The 19,312-nt window shown below is 35.9% G+C and overlaps 4 protein-coding genes across 6 annotated transcripts in view; 2 read left to right on the forward strand and 2 right to left on the reverse strand.

Moving 5' to 3' along the window:
* Positions 1 to 645: 645 nt before the first annotated feature.
* On the reverse strand, positions 646 to 3,366 carry LOC6645221 (sulfide:quinone oxidoreductase, mitochondrial). Its single transcript, XM_002068167.4, has 7 exons — positions 3,099 to 3,366; positions 2,172 to 2,277; positions 1,859 to 2,083; positions 1,599 to 1,799; positions 1,331 to 1,537; positions 1,081 to 1,267; positions 646 to 1,015 (listed from the first exon to the last, which is right to left on the reverse strand). The coding sequence occupies exons 1-7, from the start codon at positions 3,191 to 3,193 to the stop codon at positions 699 to 701; spliced, it is 1,338 nt and encodes a 445-aa protein (XP_002068203.1). The 5' UTR covers positions 3,194 to 3,366; the 3' UTR covers positions 646 to 698.
* A 947-nt stretch (positions 3,367 to 4,313) lies between these two features.
* LOC6645222 (RNA polymerase II-associated protein 1) lies at positions 4,314 to 9,693 on the forward strand. The gene is made up of 13 exons (XM_047011825.1): positions 4,314 to 4,471; positions 4,531 to 4,799; positions 4,863 to 5,103; positions 5,159 to 5,546; positions 5,610 to 6,101; positions 6,161 to 6,485; positions 6,549 to 6,634; positions 7,492 to 7,726; positions 7,808 to 7,965; positions 8,075 to 8,612; positions 8,696 to 8,834; positions 8,900 to 9,312; positions 9,376 to 9,693. The coding sequence occupies exons 1-13, from the start codon at positions 4,348 to 4,350 to the stop codon at positions 9,547 to 9,549; spliced, it is 3,582 nt and encodes a 1,193-aa protein (XP_046867781.1). The 5' UTR covers positions 4,314 to 4,347; the 3' UTR covers positions 9,550 to 9,693.
* LOC6645223 (general odorant-binding protein 69a) lies at positions 6,500 to 7,365 on the reverse strand. The gene is made up of 5 exons (XM_002068169.4): positions 7,283 to 7,365; positions 7,141 to 7,219; positions 6,974 to 7,065; positions 6,807 to 6,909; positions 6,500 to 6,744 (listed from the first exon to the last, which is right to left on the reverse strand). The coding sequence occupies exons 1-5, from the start codon at positions 7,334 to 7,336 to the stop codon at positions 6,644 to 6,646; spliced, it is 429 nt and encodes a 142-aa protein (XP_002068205.2). The 5' UTR covers positions 7,337 to 7,365; the 3' UTR covers positions 6,500 to 6,643.
* A 5,971-nt stretch (positions 9,694 to 15,664) lies between the features above and the next one.
* Positions 15,665 to 19,312, forward strand: part of LOC6645225 (bumetanide-sensitive sodium-(potassium)-chloride cotransporter) — a 31,699-nt gene continuing 28,051 nt past the window's right edge. The window contains exon 1 of one of the 3 annotated variants that reach the window (XM_023177565.2): positions 15,665 to 15,814. The gene's annotated coding sequence lies outside the window, so the exon portion shown is untranslated. Of the gene's footprint in view, positions 15,815 to 16,161; positions 16,312 to 19,312 lie in introns of those variants that run through there. The other 2 variants (XM_023177566.2, XM_002068171.4) reach the window with 2 other exon arrangements.

The following is a 19,312-nucleotide window of genomic DNA, read 5'->3' on the forward strand; positions in this document are numbered from 1 at the left end:
CCATTTGTGTGTCTTGTTTTTCTCCTAGTTCAAATGAGAAAGAGATAACCAAGCAGCTGTCACGCGAAATAGAGTGAGAAAGATAGAAATATTCAGACAAGGTATGGAAATCCTGATTTGGTTCCTAGCTGAAACTTTAGTACATGATCTTAGACCAATTTTCAAGAATTTATCTTCCAAAAATTGCCAAATAAAAAAATTGTTTTTACCTACAGACATAACTTTTAATTGTCAAGCAGATCAAGTGCTATAAATAAATTGGATATTTGGCTAAGCCGATCACCCCTGCCCATACCTGGCTACGCCCTTGCAACCAATGACCAACTTTTTTGCTTCAGTGTCAGTTCTGATGCTTACATTTTGATATTCCTTCATGGGAAAAGCAATTTGTTGAGTTAGCAGACGATTTCTTTGGCTTCAGTTGTCGCCAAATAGTCGTCCACATGTAAATGTCCTCTTCAACTGCTTTGAGTGAAAATTGTCTCTGTATAATGATGATGAAATGCAGCAGCAGAATTGTGATACCAAGCGCTTTACTATCACCATGAATTTCCCCGCACTGTTTCGATAAAAGATCATTAAGTCAAAGACAATAAAGATGCTTTTTAAATCACAACATTTTATTCATATTTTTAAAACGTTTTCTAAAACTTGACAAAAATCAAATTTATGCCAAAAACCATTTGTAAATAGAATGTTCATTTGCTCTTATTTAACTTAAAGGGAGATAATAGATTTCGCATCAGCGCCGGACCATTCCAATAACCGGGTAACATCATTTCCCAATACAGAATTGGCATTAGATCTTTCTTCATGATGAACATTGAATAACGCTCCTTATTTTGGGCAATCGGGAATGTTTCCAATGGTGTGAGACTATAATCGAATTCGGCCAGAATGCACCTATTATAGCCAGTGACCAAAGGACAGGAGGCATAGCCATCGTAAGAGCTTGTTAAAGGCTTACCATCCAATACCGAAATCATATTACGAAATACAACTGGCGACTGAGCAGCTAAAGAAAAAAGATGAAAAAATAGAATAAAGTTAAGTTGAAGTGATTAGCGAATTCCTACTAACCCGCCGATGCAGCAGTCTTTGAATTGGGTGTTCCAGATGAATCACCAATGGCGAATACGTTTGGATACTTGACATGCTGCAGAGTTGATTTATCCACGTTCACAAATCCTGCCTCATTAACCAATTCCTTACATTTGGTTAGCTCATCGGGAGCACACATTGGTGGGGTGACATGAAGCATTGAATACTGCAATTTGTTAACAAATGTCATCACCTTGTTTAATAGATAAACATCAGAAGCTTTGCTTACCTTCTCTTCGAAGCGTTCGCCATTATCAAGGTTCTCAAAGACTGCAATATCCTGGCCGGGCTTAACTTCAATTAAATTTGTACGGGTATTGACGGTGATATTACGTTTCTTTACAATGGGCCACAGAGCATCGGCATAGTGTTTTACTCCAAAGAGAACTGGTAATGCTGTATTATAAACAATATTAACATCATTCCGCCTGGCCACCTAAACAGAAGATAATTGCAAATTACAAGTGATAACAAATTGATCACTATTAAGGCTATACCTTGCGGAAATAGTGCTCTGAGATATAGACTATTTTCTGTGGTGCTCCTGGGCATTTAACCGGTGAATGGGGAAAAGTGAAAATTACATTTCCATCAGTTGTACTACGCAGGCAATCATAGACTCGATCCACATAGTCAGGTGAGTAAATTGAACAAACCTTGCTATTTGGTATGCTCAAGGCATCCAATAATCCTGGAATCTATTTTAATTATTGTCAAATAAAAAAAAAGCGATATTCTTTTTTTATTTTCTCCTTACCGCATTGTATTTCAATTGCAATCCAGTTGCAATTAGAAGCAAGTCATATTTTATGGTATTACCACATGAAGTTTGAACCTCATTCCGATCGGGATCAAATTCCACAGCTTTCTCCTTAAGCCACTTTGCCTTTTTGGGTAATACATCAGCCATGGGCTTATAGGATTGTTCCAAACGTTTCATGCCACCACCAATTAGTGTGAACATGGGCTGATAATAATGTTTCTATTGCGAAAACAAAAACAAAAAATCGAACCACTAGTGTATTTTAGAGTTACACTCGTACATAATACAAATGAAATTTCTTACGTACTTCAGCTGGTTCCAGTATGATAACATTATTCTTTCCCAGTCGTTTAGTTAATTTGGCAGCCATGGCACAACCACCGGAGCCACCGCCCACCACCAGCACTTTGCAACTAAAACAAAAAAAAAAAAAAAGATTATTAATCTATTGGGAATTAGCCTGGCAACTCGTCAGGAAACTCATTTAAGTAATACACATATTAAGGCTCTATGGCCCAACAGTTTAGCCCAACCAAGTGGAAGGACCTACATTTTGTGTATAGTCAAGTTTCTTTTTCTAAAGAAGTGACTAATTTGGCTACATTTGTTAATACCCTGCCACGAGCATATAAAAAGTTGTCTTAGATTAAACAGCGAATTGAAATTGTTTCAATTATTATGCTAAACACGTAGGTCAATAAGGCTAAAACAATTTCCAGTTTCAACAATTGAAACACTTATTTGTTACTAGGCTGTCGATTACTTATCAGTCATCCCCCCAAAAAATGTTTATAATATATTTTATATAGATTGATACATATGTACATACATATGTAAATGTGTGTATTTTGCGTGAGGTCTTAATTTGAGCTGTCTAATTGTTTAAATAAGAAAATTTTTGTGTTTAGCTTGAAGTTAATATATTTTTGTACATATATTTCTCATGAAACTTATCTGTATGGGCGCGGTGATATCCTTTCGATACCCTAAAAGCTTGGGTATATCAGTTCACTTTTAAAATTTTATTGTCGTTAACTGACATGATGAAATTTACTTTGGGAAAAGAAATTTCTGGTCAGACCGGTTCGATCGGTCAAAATAAATATTTGTTTGATCATATAGAATGTATATAAAATGTTATAATCGAGCCTTCTTGTTTACCCAATTAAATACTAATATCACAGTCACAATCATAACAAAGCTTTCACAATCAGTAAACAATCCCAATACTCACTCATATTTTTCGGAACGTGTGTGCGATGTCGATAATTCCCTTATATAGCTGGCGAACTGACTTCGCCTATTGGCAAAACGCAGGCGAGAGATCATTGTAGTATTACTGAGTATCGATATATGATCAAGCGAATCGTTGTACGTGCCAAACAACTACAAACACCTGATGGCAACTGAACCAAGAAGGCTGAGAGATATGCAGATGGTAAAGCTTTCTTAACTGTTACGTTATCAATACTGTGGACACCCAAGCAAAAGCGCGATCAAAAGCTTTTCGTAATACTATTAATTTACATGTTTGTGTTTTTTTTTTGTTATGTTATAGTATTTAAAAAACGTAGCAGGTCCGAAAAAGGTTTGATGTTGAAATTTCGAACTGTGAAATGAAAGTGACTTCATTTTGTCTAGGGCAAAATGCTTGTTTATTTTGATTAAAAATTTTAACAATTACTTTCACTACACTCTTTGTTGAGTGTCTATCTTAAATACTGGCTAAAAGCTTTTTTAGCTAAGCTTTATTTACTTACAATAGCGGCTGTGACTAGTGACTAACAAGATAGATAGTGCCTGTCACTAGCACAGTCTTTATTAGTATTTACATTATATTAAAATGTTCATAATATTTAAAACACAATGATTGATTTTTTTCCATGTAGAATAAAGTTTAATTTTAATAATTAAAATTTGTTGGCTGCAAATATTGTCCTTTTGAAATTTTTTTGAAATTGATTGCGGAAACTGGAGTTTATTCTGCTTCCGGCTTCCGATGTGGCCATTGTATTTTTGCCGCCATTTTTAAAAGTTGGCTGCCATTATATTCAATATATGTACATATTTCTTTTATTGTCAATAAAAAAGACGTTATTGACAAAGGCAACTTAAACTTTTTTTTTGTAATATTGCCTTAGCTATTATTTGCTATTGGCTGTGTGTTGATATACATATATAGAATTTATTTGTGTTTGATTTAAATAAAAAAAAAAAAAAAACAATAATTCGCTGTGGCGTTAACCCGTCCGATACGGGAAGGCCATAAATTACATGGAAGTAACTTAATATAAAAAAAAAAAAAAAAACAATAATTTCAAATATTAGCCCATCGATAGTTGGTATTTTCAATAATAATTTTAGTATTTTTCACGTGAGCTATCGATAGTTTGCCTATCGGTGTCGATGTATCATCTTTAGTTTGCCGGTCCTCATTGTTAATTCTAAATAAAAATTTGTTGACATTTGTTGATCATTTGAAAATGTTTAAAAAATTAAAGCCGGGGGAAACTGAAGAGGATGTTCTTCGAATGGCAGCCGAATTCAATGCTGAGCGGGAAAAGAATCCATCGTTTCAGCCAGCGGCAACAGTTGTCCGCGTCCCAGGTTGGTCCGTCTGCAAATTTGAAATTTACTTACAATTAATTTCATAAATCTCACATTAGCTCCAGCCGCGAAAAAATCGGTGTTTGCCCAGAAGCGGGAGCAGGCCAAGCTTAACCGTGCTCCTGAACAAAAGCAAGAGATTGAGAACAAAGTTCAAGTTATAACTTCCCAAGAGGATGAAGTGAGAAACCAGAAAATACTTCTTGATGAAATACATGAGAATATATTGGGTGATGTGCGGGGCAATAAGGTTAGCCCCAATCTCATTGACAATGTGCTGGGTGAAATAACAGAGAGAAACTCTGGCTGCAAGCGCAAGCTTGACAAGGTAAGTTAAATACATACATATGCGAATTTTGCATTGAGCTTAGATATTTCTCCGTAATTATAGACCGAGACCAACAAGCCTAGAAGCATCTTTGCTCGGCAAATGATGGGCGAGCAGAGAACCGGCAATTTTTTAAATAGCAGTCATAAAATGCAAATTGACAAAGACGATCTGGGCGCGAAAAGTTCCATTATTAAAGATGAGCAGCTGGCCAAAGAGTTGCATGCCGAAAATCTTAATGTCCTCAATCAAATGAGTTCAGAAGATATCTTAGCCGAAAGGCAAAAACTATTAGAGACTTTGGGTAAATATCTCTGCACCCAAAGTGTCAGTTGAAGTCTTTAAAGTTGTCTTTGCAGATCCAGCTTTAATTGCCATGCTGGGCAAGAAGCGTGAACCCCAAACAAATGCCAAGGCTACGCCTATGGTTATACCACCGCTGCCCATGTCACCCAAATTGCCAGAGTCGAATCCTGCCCTAGAAATACTCCAGCAAAGTGATGAGGGTCAGTGGCTTAACTTTAACCTTATCGAGGAGCACAAATTAGCTTGGATGCGGGATATACCCGCTAAGGTGGCCCAACTGAAACCTGGCCAGCAATTTGATGCCCGTTTCGATTGGAAGGGCGTCCTGTTGCCACATACACTGCCCCAAGATGAAGATCAGGATTCGCGGGAATTGTATTTGCATGGCGAAGAGGCTGAACGTCCTGGTTATACGCTGCAGGAACTTTTTCGCTTGGCTAGGTACCCATATATATTTGTGTTTTGTCTCTGCAGTCTCTCTAATTGTCACAATACTCTATACAGATCAACCGTACTGCAGCAGCGTTTATCGGCATTTGGTGCCATTGCTGGCATCTTTAGCATCTATAACCAAGGCTTTTATGATCAAGTTCTGACTTTGCCGATATCGAAAATGTTTTTCCTATTGCGCTTTGGACTGGATGACAATACCCCCGCCCAATTGGAAGTGGTCAGCCGAGCCTTGGCGCGCCTATGCTACAATGAAACGGATGAAGTGGTTCTGGATTATATTTACAATAATGCCTACTGTCATTGGCAACCATCGCTGCAGGTGGCAATGGGCAATGCCATGGATGAGAGCGATCCAGGCAGTGATCCCACTTCGCTTGCATTTTTGCAGAACTACATGAAGTTATTGCGCTCTAATCCCACCTCAGTGCGAGCTGAAATTGACGAAGATGAGGGCGAGAGTCGCACAAGCATGGATGACTTTCAGCTGGCCGAGACGGATCTAATTGATTGCCTTTTAAGAACCAATATCTTGCAGCGGATCACGTGAGCTTATAATAATTCTGCAAGGGAATCGGAACTAATTGCACGCTGCCTTTTTACAGATTCATTTTGACTTCAGTGCGTCCAGAGAATAGCACAGTTGACTCCTGCCTGAAGCTACTTATACGCATAGCCCGCACCAGCTCAAAAGTGGCCAGGCAGTTGGCTAATGAAAGTCGCCTCTTCGAGGTACTGTTGACCAACTTCATGCCTCCCCTTAGGGCTAGTGTACCAAATTCAGGCATATACTATGGCCATCCGCAGTTTCTATGCTTGAAACTTCTTCGCGTACTTATTGGTACTCATTTGGACATAGCCAAGGCTATTTCTAAAGACATTGTAATCGAGCGATTGCAGCAGTATTTGTTCCATCGAGACGATATTAAAGTGGGTGTTGAGAATTGGTTGGTTATAGACACGATACTGATTATTTTTATTATACTTTTGCAGTCCCCAATGATACGGGTTCAGATCGAGGCACTACGTATCTTGCGCTGTCTCATCTTGCTCGGTATTGTGCATCGTGACTTGTACAGGTGAGTGAGCTAACCCAATAGGTCATCCACTGCCCCCTTTATAAATGGCCCGTCCGTTTCAATATAACATTTGACGGTCAGATAAGCAGTTTCACAGCCATCTGCCCCCTCTGTAAAGTTTAACAAAAAATATTTAAGAAGATATCTAGATCTGAAGATGCAATAGACTTACTCTTTGTCCCACATGTGTCGGCCAGACGCTGAATCTGGGCATGCACTTCCTCTGGCAGCACCTCAACGAGAGATTCCAGATGCATGATATGTTCGCTGTCGATCTGCAGGACAATTGTTTAGTTAGGATTTCATTTAAGATGATTTTTTTTTGTTTGTTAAACTAACCAATCCAAAGATTTCAAGCATGCAGTACAAAAAGCACTTAAAGGCCGGATCACTGGGCAGCTGTCCAGCCTGATGGGCTTTGCGTATAACTTCTGTTGGGTCAACCAACAAAGGAACGATGAATTTTGAAATAGTTTCGATTCGATTTATGCATAATTAGGACCTACCTTCGGCAACACCCGTTTGATTAGCACACCGAATGTGGAGTTTCTTTACTTGCTTCTTTAAAGCGGGTGGCACTTCAAGCTAATAATAGGAGGGGCAGGGGGAGGAGTAAGGCAAGGAAGTTCAGATAACATCCGTACTTACCGCGTGCGATATCACGAATAGAGCCAAAAAGATGGCAATAATCTTAGAGATCATGGCTAATGATAGTTCCAATTGTAACTGAGAATGATTGAGTTGGATAGGCCGCTTTTATATATTTGTTATTGTTTGTTTTTTTTTTTTTATTCAAGTGGCAGGTGTGGCTATGTCAAATGTTAATGCCTATTATTCTGTTACTTTTATTATTATAGACAGTTTCTGCCAGCTCTGCGTCAAATGCTCGACTGGCACTACAATCATTGCGTTTTCGAAGTAGGCGGTTCGTCGCTGATTCGCCAGCACGCAGCCGCTCTGCTAGTGGCAATTGTGGCCAGCGGTGAAAGTGGCATTTGTGACATAGAAATGCAGAAAATGTTGCTGGAACCTTTAAACAATTGCTGCTGCAAATGGTTTCACACGGCAACGCGTAGCGATATGCCTAAGGATGTAAGCTAAACATATGCCAGATGCCTGCAAAGAGGTGTCCGAAATTAATAGTCCATTTATATCCCTTTTTTTCCACTGCAGTTCTCTCAATTGACTTTGCTAAGTACTTCTCTGTATGCTGTTAAGTGGTTTGCCAGCCATAGTTATGTGGGACGTGCTGGTTTTCCGCTGTTCCTGCGTAGCATTTTGCCGAATTACGCTAATTCGTCGGGATTCATTGCATGTGCACAGCAGTTGACGTGAGTTGTTATTTGTTTTGACAGGTGTTTGAGAGTGTTTTTATCTTTGTTTTGCCAACAATATTGAGGGGATTAATTAAAACGATTTTTAATCACTATCCCAATCCAGTAAGGGCTCTATAATTTTACGCCAATTTGGCGATCGACGTCATGTACATGCCCCTTTACCCAACATGGGCGCTGTGTTAATGCACGATTGTGGGCCACAGTTGATCGTAAGTGATACGTATCCGGTTCAGTTGTTAAGCAACGTCTGGGCTCTGCTTGAGGATCCAATGGAAACGCGCGTGCGGCCATTATTTGAGGCAGTTATGCAACCAGCTATATTGGAGCCCTTGGCCGAGTATCTAACTGCGCTCAGTACAAAGTTAAATCGCATATTGGCCAGTAATATTTTTGCCCGCAGTGAACTGAGATTCATTCATCAATTGCTGTGTACAGATGGCCTGGAAACATATCTGGAGCGCACACAACTGCTGCGGTTGGTCTATAGCTATCTATGCAGTTTATCCACCGCCGATGCAAAACAAATAAAGAGCATTTTCAATCGTTACATATTCAATGAAAAATATATGGAACTAAATGAGAAATCGTTGGCCCTGCTAGAGCAAACATGCCTGGAAATGGTCTATCCCCATGTAATAGCAGTAAGTTTAATTTTGAGAGCTCTAAAAAGGGTAAACAAAATATGTGTTATTACCTTTTTTCTGTTTGTTTCGTCTCAACACAGGATAATAGAGAACCCTCGTTGACTCTCAGCTACATTCAGGCTCCTATTCTACCGCCTGATTGGCCATATTTTCAATTGCGTCTCATCCTTAGCAATTACTTGGAGAATGTACAGCAACGTCCAGCTGTAATATTCTCAGGTAAGCCTTACAACCATCCAATGACTTAGTGTCAACTAATCTTCTAATCGTTTCGTTCTATACAGAGCATCATGTTGTGCGAATGACTTTGACTTTTGTCCAGCAATTGGAACAACAGGGTCTGCAAATTGTTAGCCCACTCGAGAAGCTAATGTATCTGATGATTGCTTTCATGGGTCCCGATTCACAATTTTTGGAACCATCATTGCATGAGCTTTTGCAGAGTCATCTAAAGGATTTCTATTCTCAGAATGCACAAAGACATTTTGATTTCGATATCGAATTTGCGGACAAGGCAAACTTTGAGCCACTCTACTACCTGTTTGTCAATCATTTCGAGGCAGCCAGCTACGGAGATGAGCTATTTAGCTCACTTGTTCTATTACCGCTGGCCCAGAAGTACGACAATAAATGGCGGCGTCGTCTTTGGTCCGAGCATGTTCAGGTCATGCGCTTCATCAACTGTGATGAGAGTTTGGTATGTAACCGCAGAAATGTGTGACAAAACCGCTTCCTACACTTCGAATTGTTCCACTTGCAGTTAATTGGTGGTTTAGATGCCTATCTGGAGCCAGTGGAGGAGGAACCATCTTTGTTGCAATTATATGGTGATGCCTTACACCGTCAGCTTGTGCGTCCTGGCAGCATTGCATACAAAATAGCCAGACATCATTTCAACAACTCCACTGCCATTCAGAAATCTAAACTATTCTGAGTGTTTTACAAACTGTCTCCTTGGGCTAAATTTGCCGCCGTGATATAGTCTATACTTTAGTTGAACAATAGTGATTCTTTTTTATTATTCTGCTATCAGTGCAAATTGAAAGAAACTAAAAATAAAAACAAAAACTGACACTGATATAAAAGTGAGCAATCTTTAATCATTGGAATTATCTTCTTAATTGTCTAAGATTATAAATATGAAATATGAATGTTTATATTTGGATTGGCAACTATCTTAGTTAAATCATATAGTCACGTGATTAGTCATAAAATATATATAAATATGCTTAGAATGATAAATGTTAAATTTGATTGAAAGATAAGCTAGTCGAGAGTCCATTAGTGTCAATTGCTAACCTATGAGTTATTTAAACCCAAAATCATTCTCGCTCTTTGTGAGAGCATTAAATAACGATTATTAACTATGTGTCTGTTATAATCTGCCTGTAGAAAAGCTATGAATACACTTAATTTATGTCAATCCATTTTGTCCACGCGATTCAAAATCACAATTTATGCAGTTGCCGCCCTCGTCTGAGTCTATTGTGTGGGAGGTAAACTCTCTTCTTACCTTCCTCAAATGATAAAAATGCATGAAATTTGCTTTAGTTCTTAGTCACTTTGCCCACATGACTCAATCATATTGAATTTGACCCATTTTCTTTTTTTCAACTTTACGACAAGCCCTCTTTGCTTTGTGTCAATATATTTGAAATGTTTATAGTCGACATTGAATATTGAAATTATATATACAGTAATGCGTTTAGTTCCAGGTAAACAATTTTAAAGCTATTGTTCTGCATTTCAAGTAAAACCTGTCATCGAAATACCTGATTTTAAAATTAAAATAAAATTTTTAAATTAGTTATGTGACTTCTGTTTTAGAGTTTCGAGTGTCGTATGAAATGTTTGTCATACGAATAATTGAAAGTTTTTGAAGAAACTCCTTGGCTGCAATTTATTTGAGAGAGCTTTGCTTGCATTTTCTTTTAGTCTTTGTAATGCTTAAAACGCATGCCAACAAGTCGTATGAGTAATATTAGTAAGGTGTTTACAATGTTCTTTTGCTAGCGTTTTAGTGTATTCAGTTAGTGTGTTAGTTATATATAGTCTCATATTCGCGAGAATATAACTTCCTATATGGATATTAATAAAAGAAAAACTTCCTAAATTACATTACAAGTAAACAAGTAACATTTTGTTTTTGGTTCTTTTTTTTTCCCCTGGCTTTGGCAATCTTTTCACATATGTATACCCTGCAACGCATGGAGTGAAAAGGGGTATAACTACATTGTCAAAAAGTCTTGAGAGAAAAATCAAACAAAATTTTTTGAAACATTTAGGGATTAAAATACAAAACAAGTCTGTTAGTAGTTACCTAATTTATAGTCGATGCGTTGAATACTTTTCTGTTGTTGTTGGTAGTAATGTTTTTTGTTGTTATCCGATTTTATTCTTAAGTACAATTTATTTGCGATTATGTAAGCAACTATATAGGATGTAAAAGATATATGTTTGTATGTATGTATGGACAATATACGCATGTATGCCAATTTTAATTGCATGTCCGTCTCCGTTAACTGTTTCTGGCAAGCTGCCAGCGGCAGAGCATTTCCACTATCAACCTCAATTAATTAAGATCACTTGACTTATTGACACTCCGGCATACCATGGGTCGCGACTTTGGCTTCATCGTAGTCAGAGTCGGAGAGAGTCAGAGTCATCGTAATAGTCGTTGTTGTTGTTGTTGTTATTATTGCTGTTTGGCTGCGTCGGCAACTGCTGATAAAATAGTCGTATATGTAATTATAATGAACACAATTGAAAGGCCAGTTCTAATTAAATTATATGCTCTTTCAATGTACGTAAAACTATAGATATATACATATATACACGTGTGTGTGTGTGTGTGTTGTATTGTAACGGCACCCACACAACTACATTGGCAACTGTGATATGTCAAGTCATAAGGTTTTTTTTCTTCTTTTGCGTGTGGCCCATGGGGCGTATGAGAAATGTTAAGAATCTACGAAAAGAAACATTTCCGCTTGCGACATGCAAGGCTCTATCTTCAAAATACACTACATCCAGCAAAAAACTATTTTAAATCTAATTAACAAGCTATTAACAAGAGAATGAAAGTTGAAGTAACTAAAATGCCAAATAAGATTAGGGAGAAGCTAAGAGTGAGGTATGTAGATTTGTTAAGCCCAACTTGTAAATCTATCAAATTGATTCAAGAAGAAGAATTGATGGTATATATTTAAAATTTCGATATACCCATCTATAGGGTATAGGGTATAAAACCGGCTTGTAGCTGTTAGTAGCATAACTCCGAATTGGACCTGAACAATGCTCTGAAGTGTGAGTAAATCAATATTGAGCTGTTAATTGCTTTTAAATAGACGTTAATCATTTAGTAATAATAATAACTGAAAGCTTCACGCGGCGGTTAGTAAATATTTACCTAGACCCCATAAATTATATCAATGTTGGCCCTGGCCATTGCCAAAGAGGCCATAAAATAGAATTTTCAATTTCAATCGCTGAATGCTATTAATAGTCTTAATACGCAATCTATTGGCCCGAAATTGATTGCCCACTTGAAAGCTGAAATTAGTATTTTCTAAACTTGTGCCGATAATATAAATTTTCCCTCTTTCGTTTCGTACTTTTTGCATATTCCATGTGGGCTAAATCATACATAAGTATATGCCAGGGGCGAATTTATCAAAACCGAAAATATACTTCCCTCAATCGAATACATTCATACTCAAGTATATAGAAAATAAAGATATATTTCTACTTCTGTAGGAACAAAATGTAAAATGTGCTCATAATTACTTGTCATTATCAATAAAACTACTTATCGATTTTTAGATAATATATCGTTCCAGTTTTTTCTTCTGCCAAATCCACTCCTGTTAATTTCTTTATTGTTTTAGTGTTTATCAAGGAAAAAGTTCTATGATAATGATTTAAGGGGTCTTGGGATTGGATTGATTTTGATGTCATCGTTTAAATTATATGCCACCTACCAATCATCCCGTGTTGCTGTCTGGAAAAATAATATATTTGTACATATATGTATCTATGTATTTGTCATTTGTCGTTTTAAATTTGATTTATTGAAAATTCCCAACTCTCATGCCTCACATGCCTCCAAAAAAGTTACAACATTTTGCGGTTTTTGAAAGCATTTGTAAAGTTTTACCATTTATTTGTTTGACATCTTAACGCAAGAGAAGTGAAGTTAACTCATGCCATTGATGCAATTTCAATATCTTTGTTTATATATTGCATGTTGCACAACCAAAGAATAAAATCGGTAAAGTTCTAAAGTTACAACAAAACAAAAATACCAATAAATTTTGTTGTTTCTTTCATTGATAAGACACATATGTACATATAGATAACTAAGCAATCGAATGTATGTATCTGTCTAACCCTTCCAAGTGCGAAGGTACATAGGAACCAACAATTGATGGAAACGATTGGGTCGTTATCAATGTTAGATATTTGCATAGCGTGCACCTGACAGAGCAGGCGCAACCGGTTTTATTTAGTCTACTCCGGCCATATTCACCTTCAGATCCAGCTGCTCCTTGGTCAAAATGTTGATTTTTGGCTAAAATTGAAAAAAAAAGAAGAATAAAATTGAAACATACGTGCGTATTCTACATACATACATGTGCATATTCATATCCATATGTATATGCGGCATCTACATACAATCGCCGGTGTAGTCATGTGGCGTCGATGACGATGTGCCTTCCTGTGCGAGAGGCAACCAGCCAAACAGCCAACCCAACCAGCTGGTAAATATTTACACTTGATGGAAACAAATATTTTGTTAGAATCAAGCAGACTCATTTGATATACTAACCGCAAATCCGCAAATATACTAACCACGCAGAGTAAGTTTCTAAATTTGGTATATTTGGCAATACATATGATTCTTCTGCTAAACTTCAGTAAATTATTATATTAGGAATAATAGTCCCCAAACCTAAAGAATTTTACAAAAAGAGTTTTTACTTTGGCCTCTTATTAACTAAGAAAAACTCAATTTCGGGCTTACGTTTTGTCGTTCAATCCGAATAATCACAGATAATGATAAATTTTCTAAGAATAGAATGTATTTTATATCGATGATAGGTTGGTTTCCACAAATAACAACATTTATCTATTAAGTATTGGTTATTGTTCTTGGGAATATTGTCAACAACTGCGTCAGACACTTTTAATGATATAAAGGCATATTGTTAATTGTCTTACACTTGCTAAATTATTAATGAAAATCATTGTTAACTAAACTATTGTTTGTTAATCAACTCGTTAATGCCGCGTTAAGTCAGAAATAAAAAGATAAAATGCAAGTTTTTAGTGATTTTCAATGGACATGAATGAAAATCAGTCAGAAACTAGCAGAGATAATGTTATTTTTCTGTTTTTAGAATTTTTCAACATGACTTCGCCAGTTTCCTACTGAATTTAAAAAGACATCTCTCAATTTATCATATTTTAAAATGACATCCGAGTTTTGGATATTTGAAAAGGCAAATTATTTTTGACCTAATAAGTCAATCAAATTGAAAAATAAATATTAATTTTTTCAATAACTCCAAGATTTGACTAAATTGGAGCTTATCTGCTGCTATTGCTTATCATTTTTTTTGCACCGCTTGAAAATATAACTTGATATTAATTAATCAGTTTAAAACTAAATTTACATGGACGCAGATTAAGTTCCTAGATTTGATATATTTGGCAGTATGATTTGTCTAAGAAGAGATATTACATTTAAAAATGTGTTGAAGTTGGTCAATTTTGTGAATTTTTAGAATTTTTCATATTAAATTTTTGACCAACTTATTTTATTTTGCTCAGACTGTAATTTGGTAAATGTATGAAAAATAAATTAAACTAAACTAAATTCCCATGAGCTAATTGGCTAGTCCCTAATCACTGGGTGTATATATTGGTATATAGGTTAAAATATTGGATATCGATCAAATGGAGTGAAAATATTTAAAATTAAGTATATTTGATTACTTTGTTTCATATATAGCTTTGGGTTTGAAAAAAGAGGCAATAATCGTAAGCTGGCTTAAATGTGATTGAAATTATACTCTACCCAAAGTCTAATAGTAATGCCAATTACAAGGAACTACTTTTGTTGTCCACTTCATTGCAGGAGTATCATAAATTGAAACATAAATATCACTAAAGACTAAGGGTGAAGAGTCGAAATAAAGGAAAATTTTGGATTAGATTTTTATTTACCATTGAAAGAGAAGAAAGAAGACCAAATATATTCTATCTTAGTGATCAAAATTTGTGGATCGGACGGCACATTGACTTCGTTTAAGGCGCCAAAATAGCTCTCAAAGGCTCTAGGTAAGGGTATAAAATAACTAACCACCATAAAAATAAAACCAAGTTCCTAACGGAACTTCTTTGTCCATAGTTCGAGTCAGAGTCACACACAAGAGAGAGAGAGTGAGAGGTTGAGGGTGAAGGTGAGAGTCCGAGTGGAAGAGAGGGAATGTAAAATAAAGGGTGGCATGAGAGAGAGTGATAAGAGAGGGGGCTGATAGACACCACCAGCCGGCAAACTCACAGATACATACATACATACATGCAAAGGGCAAAATAACTCCATGTGCTCGAATGGAATTTTTTTTTTTTTTTAACTTTATGGAAGTGCACGTTTTAGTAGTTTCTCATCGATCACGTCATACTCTTCGCTCTTTGCGTACATCATCATCATCATAAGCGGCCAAAACGACTTGGTCGAGGTGGGGTGGGATAGGGGTGGAGGGGGTGGTGAAGAGGATGAGGATACACATTTCAATATTACATAGTTACAACGGAGCAGCTGAGCGGCTGTTTGTTTGCTCACCAAATGCGGCGAATTCATCATCATCATGAGGCATTTAGTTCATTCAGTAGTACATTCTGTTTGTCGTTCTGTCGTTCCGTTGGTCTCCCAATCTGTCGGTCTGTCGGTCGATCGTCGTCGGCGGCAGCTTTAAGTATATTTTGCCTTATGTTGTACTTTTTCTGGCGACGATCGGTTCGGTTCCATTTTAGTCTTTCGTCGACTCTCTGCTTGTGCGGTTGGTTCGGTGGTGTATCGGTTTCGGTCTCGGATTCGGATTCGAATTCTTTTCTTTCTTTTTGCTTTCTTGCTGATGCGGATTCTCGTATGCCCCACAGCGCCGCCACGTTTTTAGTATTGAAGTATCTAAAAAGTAAACATTCTTAAATATTTCGGTTGTTTCTTTTTTTTGTTTTTTTTTTTTTGAAAATAGAGCGAATTTGAATTTAAATTTTGTGTTTCGTTTTTTTTTGTTGGTTTTTTTTTCTTGTTTTTTGGCGTCTGTCGGTTATCTACATAAAAAATAGATATTTATTTTCGAAAGAAGGCCCTCAGGCAAGTGTATTATTGTTGCTTGTTTGTTTGTTTGTTTGTTGTTGTTGTTGTTGGTGGTGGTGGTGGTGCTGCTGGTGGTGCTCTTCTCAGTGTGATTCCCAAATGAATATATGTATATAAATTGTATATTCCATAGATACATAAATATAAACTTCTTCATTAATATTTGAAAAGAAGAAAAGATTCATTCGTTGATCGTTGTGTGCAAAAAACAATTTGTTATTCCTTTTGTTGTTGTTGTTGTTGTTATTGTTGTCTCTGTTTCTGTTTCGATTGTCGGCCCCACCTGGCCACAGTTGATCAGTCAAGCCAAACGTGAGTACCGCTAAAAAAAAACGTTAAAATAATTAGTGTAAAAGCGTTCAAAGAGTTTTTCGGTTTCGGCCACCGTGGTCTCTAGTCTTGAAATAATGGAAGAAATGTACATAAATGGCCCTTTTGGTGGGTTTTTTTTTTTGTTTTTTACTCTGTACTTGTGGAGAATTTATAAGTTGGTCTTTTATCCACTTTTAGAGATTTCATTGTTGTCTTTATGGCGAGGAGTAAACCTCTTTACTTTTGGAGGTTTCGTTTTTTGTTTCATGTTTTCTTTTTGGCTGTTGCTGATAATAATTATAATTCCGTACTTGTTGATTTCGTATTGAGATTCACAAGTTTTTGTATACCCAGAAAAAAGTAAATATTGATTATTTGTGTATTTGTTCAGTTTTTAAGTTTTTCAATTGCTGTGAGTATATGAGAGAGATTGGCGTGTGATTAATATTACAATATTACAACATTATATACACAAATTGAAATTGAAATATTTCCTAACACAGCTTTTATTCAATTTAGTTTTCCAAAGTTAATTGTTTTTTTTCATTACGAGCCAATGAGCTGATGGTTGTAAGGCATTTTACATTTTCCATTAATGCAAGTTTTTCTTGTTGTTGTTGTTGTCTAAAAAACCCTCATCATAATTCACCTTACACCGGCAATTTAATTACTTTGCCAAGAAGTAAAGATTCGACACTAATTTTTGAGATTTACCTTCAACATTCAGCTGTGGCTGGCAAAAATTTGACCCTCCACTAAAACGAACAAAAAAAGAAACAAAACAAAAAACCTAAATTCTTATGCATGGGTCATTTGTGTTATCAAAACAATTAAAAAATAAATGTATGTATACATACATGCACATATACATATATACAAACATACACACATACATACTTATATGTTGATGTATTTATTAACTTTCGCCCAAGTTGCCTTTTGTTTGCAAAGCACTTGAACTTGAAAGTTAAGTAAGTACACGAATATTATGATGGTTTTCTATAATCTGGCTAAAGTATAGCATATCCCACTCAGGTGCGGTGATGCTGAGAAGGAGAAGCAGGAGAAGAAGAGGGTGTGGGAGAAGAAGATGCAACTGGGTGGGTTGGGGGGCACATATTGTTCAGTCTGTAATAGAATATACTTAACTTGAGCTCATCTCATCTTAAGGGGGCCAAGTTTGCGGTCATTTACGACAAGTGGATATGGGCAGAAGAAACAAGCACATATCTGGTTATATGTACATATGCACAATATATTTTTGGTCTTTCAGTGTATGACACAACTGAAAATATTTACTATATGTAGTAGTTATCGTTATTGTGGTTGTTTATTGTACACTAATTAGTTCAACTTTAGAATATTGTTTTAAATGTTTTCAAGTTTTTACATAATAATAACCATGACGATCTTGAATTTCCACAGAAAATTCTTTTTGCATGTGTATTTGATTCTTTAATTAGAATAAAGGGAATTTATTTGTTTTACACTTAAGTAAGAAAATAACAAAACAAAAAGAAAACCAAGCAATGTGTGTGTTTTTATTATTAAATATTATCGATGTATATAAATTAAGTACATACATAAAATCTTTATCAGCTTGATAAATGAAGTCGATATCACGAAACGATAACCTTCAACATGTTTCCCTTCCGTTTTCAATCAAAATTATGGAGGGCTTATTGTAAATACTCTTCAGTTTTCTAATAGTAAGTGCTGCTAGGGCCTAATAGTAAAATATTTAGTCAAAAATAATTGCCTTACCATAAGTATTATAGTATTTATACAGTAAGTCATTGACAATTAAAACAAAAATTGGTTAAAATTCAAAAGTTTTATAATTCTTATAAATAGTCGATGCAGTTTAGTTTCAAGATTTTTCATTTGGAATTGAAAAACATTTTGTTTTATCATTTTAAACAAAACAGAATCGGTCTATAATCTACATGCAGATCTATCGGGTTTCTTAATGACAAGAAATCATGTTTAAACTTAGTTTTAGGTGGTCAGAGTTACAACTCCTAAAAATATCACAAGTAGTTCTAGTCTTTATATAAGTAGGTATACAAGAATTTGAAAATATTTTGAATATTTAATGGATTCTGCAAAAAGCTAAGTAAATTTATAAATCTAAAAAATCGTGCTATGATTTATTAGGAATTTAGAACAAAAGAATTCCATTTGTTTGTATAAAAAAACAAACTTAATTATGAAATCATTATTTTGATCTATGTAAAACATTATATGAAAGTTAAAAAAGGCAAGCTTATTTTAAATTTAGAGATTTAATATATAAAAGGCAAAAAATGTGGGAAATTTGTAGGGTTTTGTCACTTTGATGATTGATGCAAAGACCAGGTCCGAAAAAGGTACAAAAAATGCCTCCAAAAGTTTCTTATTATGGCAAAAAATACAACTCAAAAATACATTATAACAGCATAAAAAACGACTGAAATGAGCTGCCTATCAAAATTCTTCTGCCTCAATTAGCCCTAGTGTAGATCCAAAATTATCCACGGGCTAATGAATTTATTTTCTAAGAATCATTTCAATGTAATAAAATTTCAAAGGTTTTAAAGAGCTTCATTGCTAAAAGTTTGAAGAAGAAGGTACAAATAATATGTGTAAAACGATGGTAACATTAGAAGCATTGAGAGATCTTAATTTCCAAATGTCATAATGCACCTGCAGAAACGAAGCAACGAAGAACCAAACCAAATAAGAGACTTCTCTTGCATGCAATGGGAACCAGTAGAAGCAGCTGCACATGCGCAGAAGCCCTTAGCAACAAGCCCAACAAAAAAAAAAAACGTGCAGAGACAGAGAGAGAGACTCACCCTGACGGATTCTGGTTGTGCATTTTAAGGGGTTGCATTTGAAGGTCGTGTCCCATATTCACACATACACCATACATACATAGATGTACATATGTATGTATATATTTTTAGATGCAGTAACTCCTTGGCATGACCTGGAATGGATTGGATTGCATTGGATGTGG

The sequence above is a fragment of the Drosophila willistoni genome (assembly GCF_018902025.1).
Source record: "Drosophila willistoni isolate 14030-0811.24 chromosome XR unlocalized genomic scaffold, UCI_dwil_1.1 Seg143, whole genome shotgun sequence".
In the NCBI taxonomy this organism is placed as follows: domain Eukaryota; kingdom Metazoa; phylum Arthropoda; class Insecta; order Diptera; family Drosophilidae; genus Drosophila; species Drosophila willistoni.

Excerpts from the sequence above, each read along its gene's own strand:
- LOC6645222 (XM_047011825.1), top strand. The coding sequence starts at position 4,348 with ATGTTTAAAAAATTAAAGCCGGGGGAAACTGAAGAGGATGTTCTTCGA. Across the intron at positions 4,472-4,530 it reads AACAGTTGTCCGCGTCCCAG|CTCCAGCCGCGAAAAAATCG; the intron begins GTTGGTCCGTCT and ends ATCTCACATTAG. Across the intron at positions 8,613-8,695 it reads TCTATCCCCATGTAATAGCA|GATAATAGAGAACCCTCGTT; the intron begins GTAAGTTTAATT and ends GTCTCAACACAG.
- LOC6645223 (XM_002068169.4), bottom strand. The coding sequence starts at position 7,336 with ATGATCTCTAAGATTATTGCCATCTTTTTGGCTCTATTCGTGATATCG. Across the intron at positions 7,066-7,140 it reads TCAAACGGGTGTTGCCGAAG|AAGTTATACGCAAAGCCCAT; the intron begins GTAGGTCCTAAT and ends TTGACCCAACAG. Across the intron at positions 6,910-6,973 it reads TGCTTGAAATCTTTGGATTG|ATCGACAGCGAACATATCAT; the intron begins GTTAGTTTAACA and ends ATTGTCCTGCAG.
- LOC6645221 (XM_002068167.4), bottom strand. The coding sequence starts at position 3,193 with ATGATCTCTCGCCTGCGTTTTGCCAATAGGCGAAGTCAGTTCGCCAGC. Across the intron at positions 2,084-2,171 it reads TCATACTGGAACCAGCTGAA|AAACATTATTATCAGCCCAT; the intron begins GTACGTAAGAAA and ends TTTTCGCAATAG. Across the intron at positions 1,268-1,330 it reads GCGAACGCTTCGAAGAGAAG|TATTCAATGCTTCATGTCAC; the intron begins GTAAGCAAAGCT and ends AACAAATTGCAG.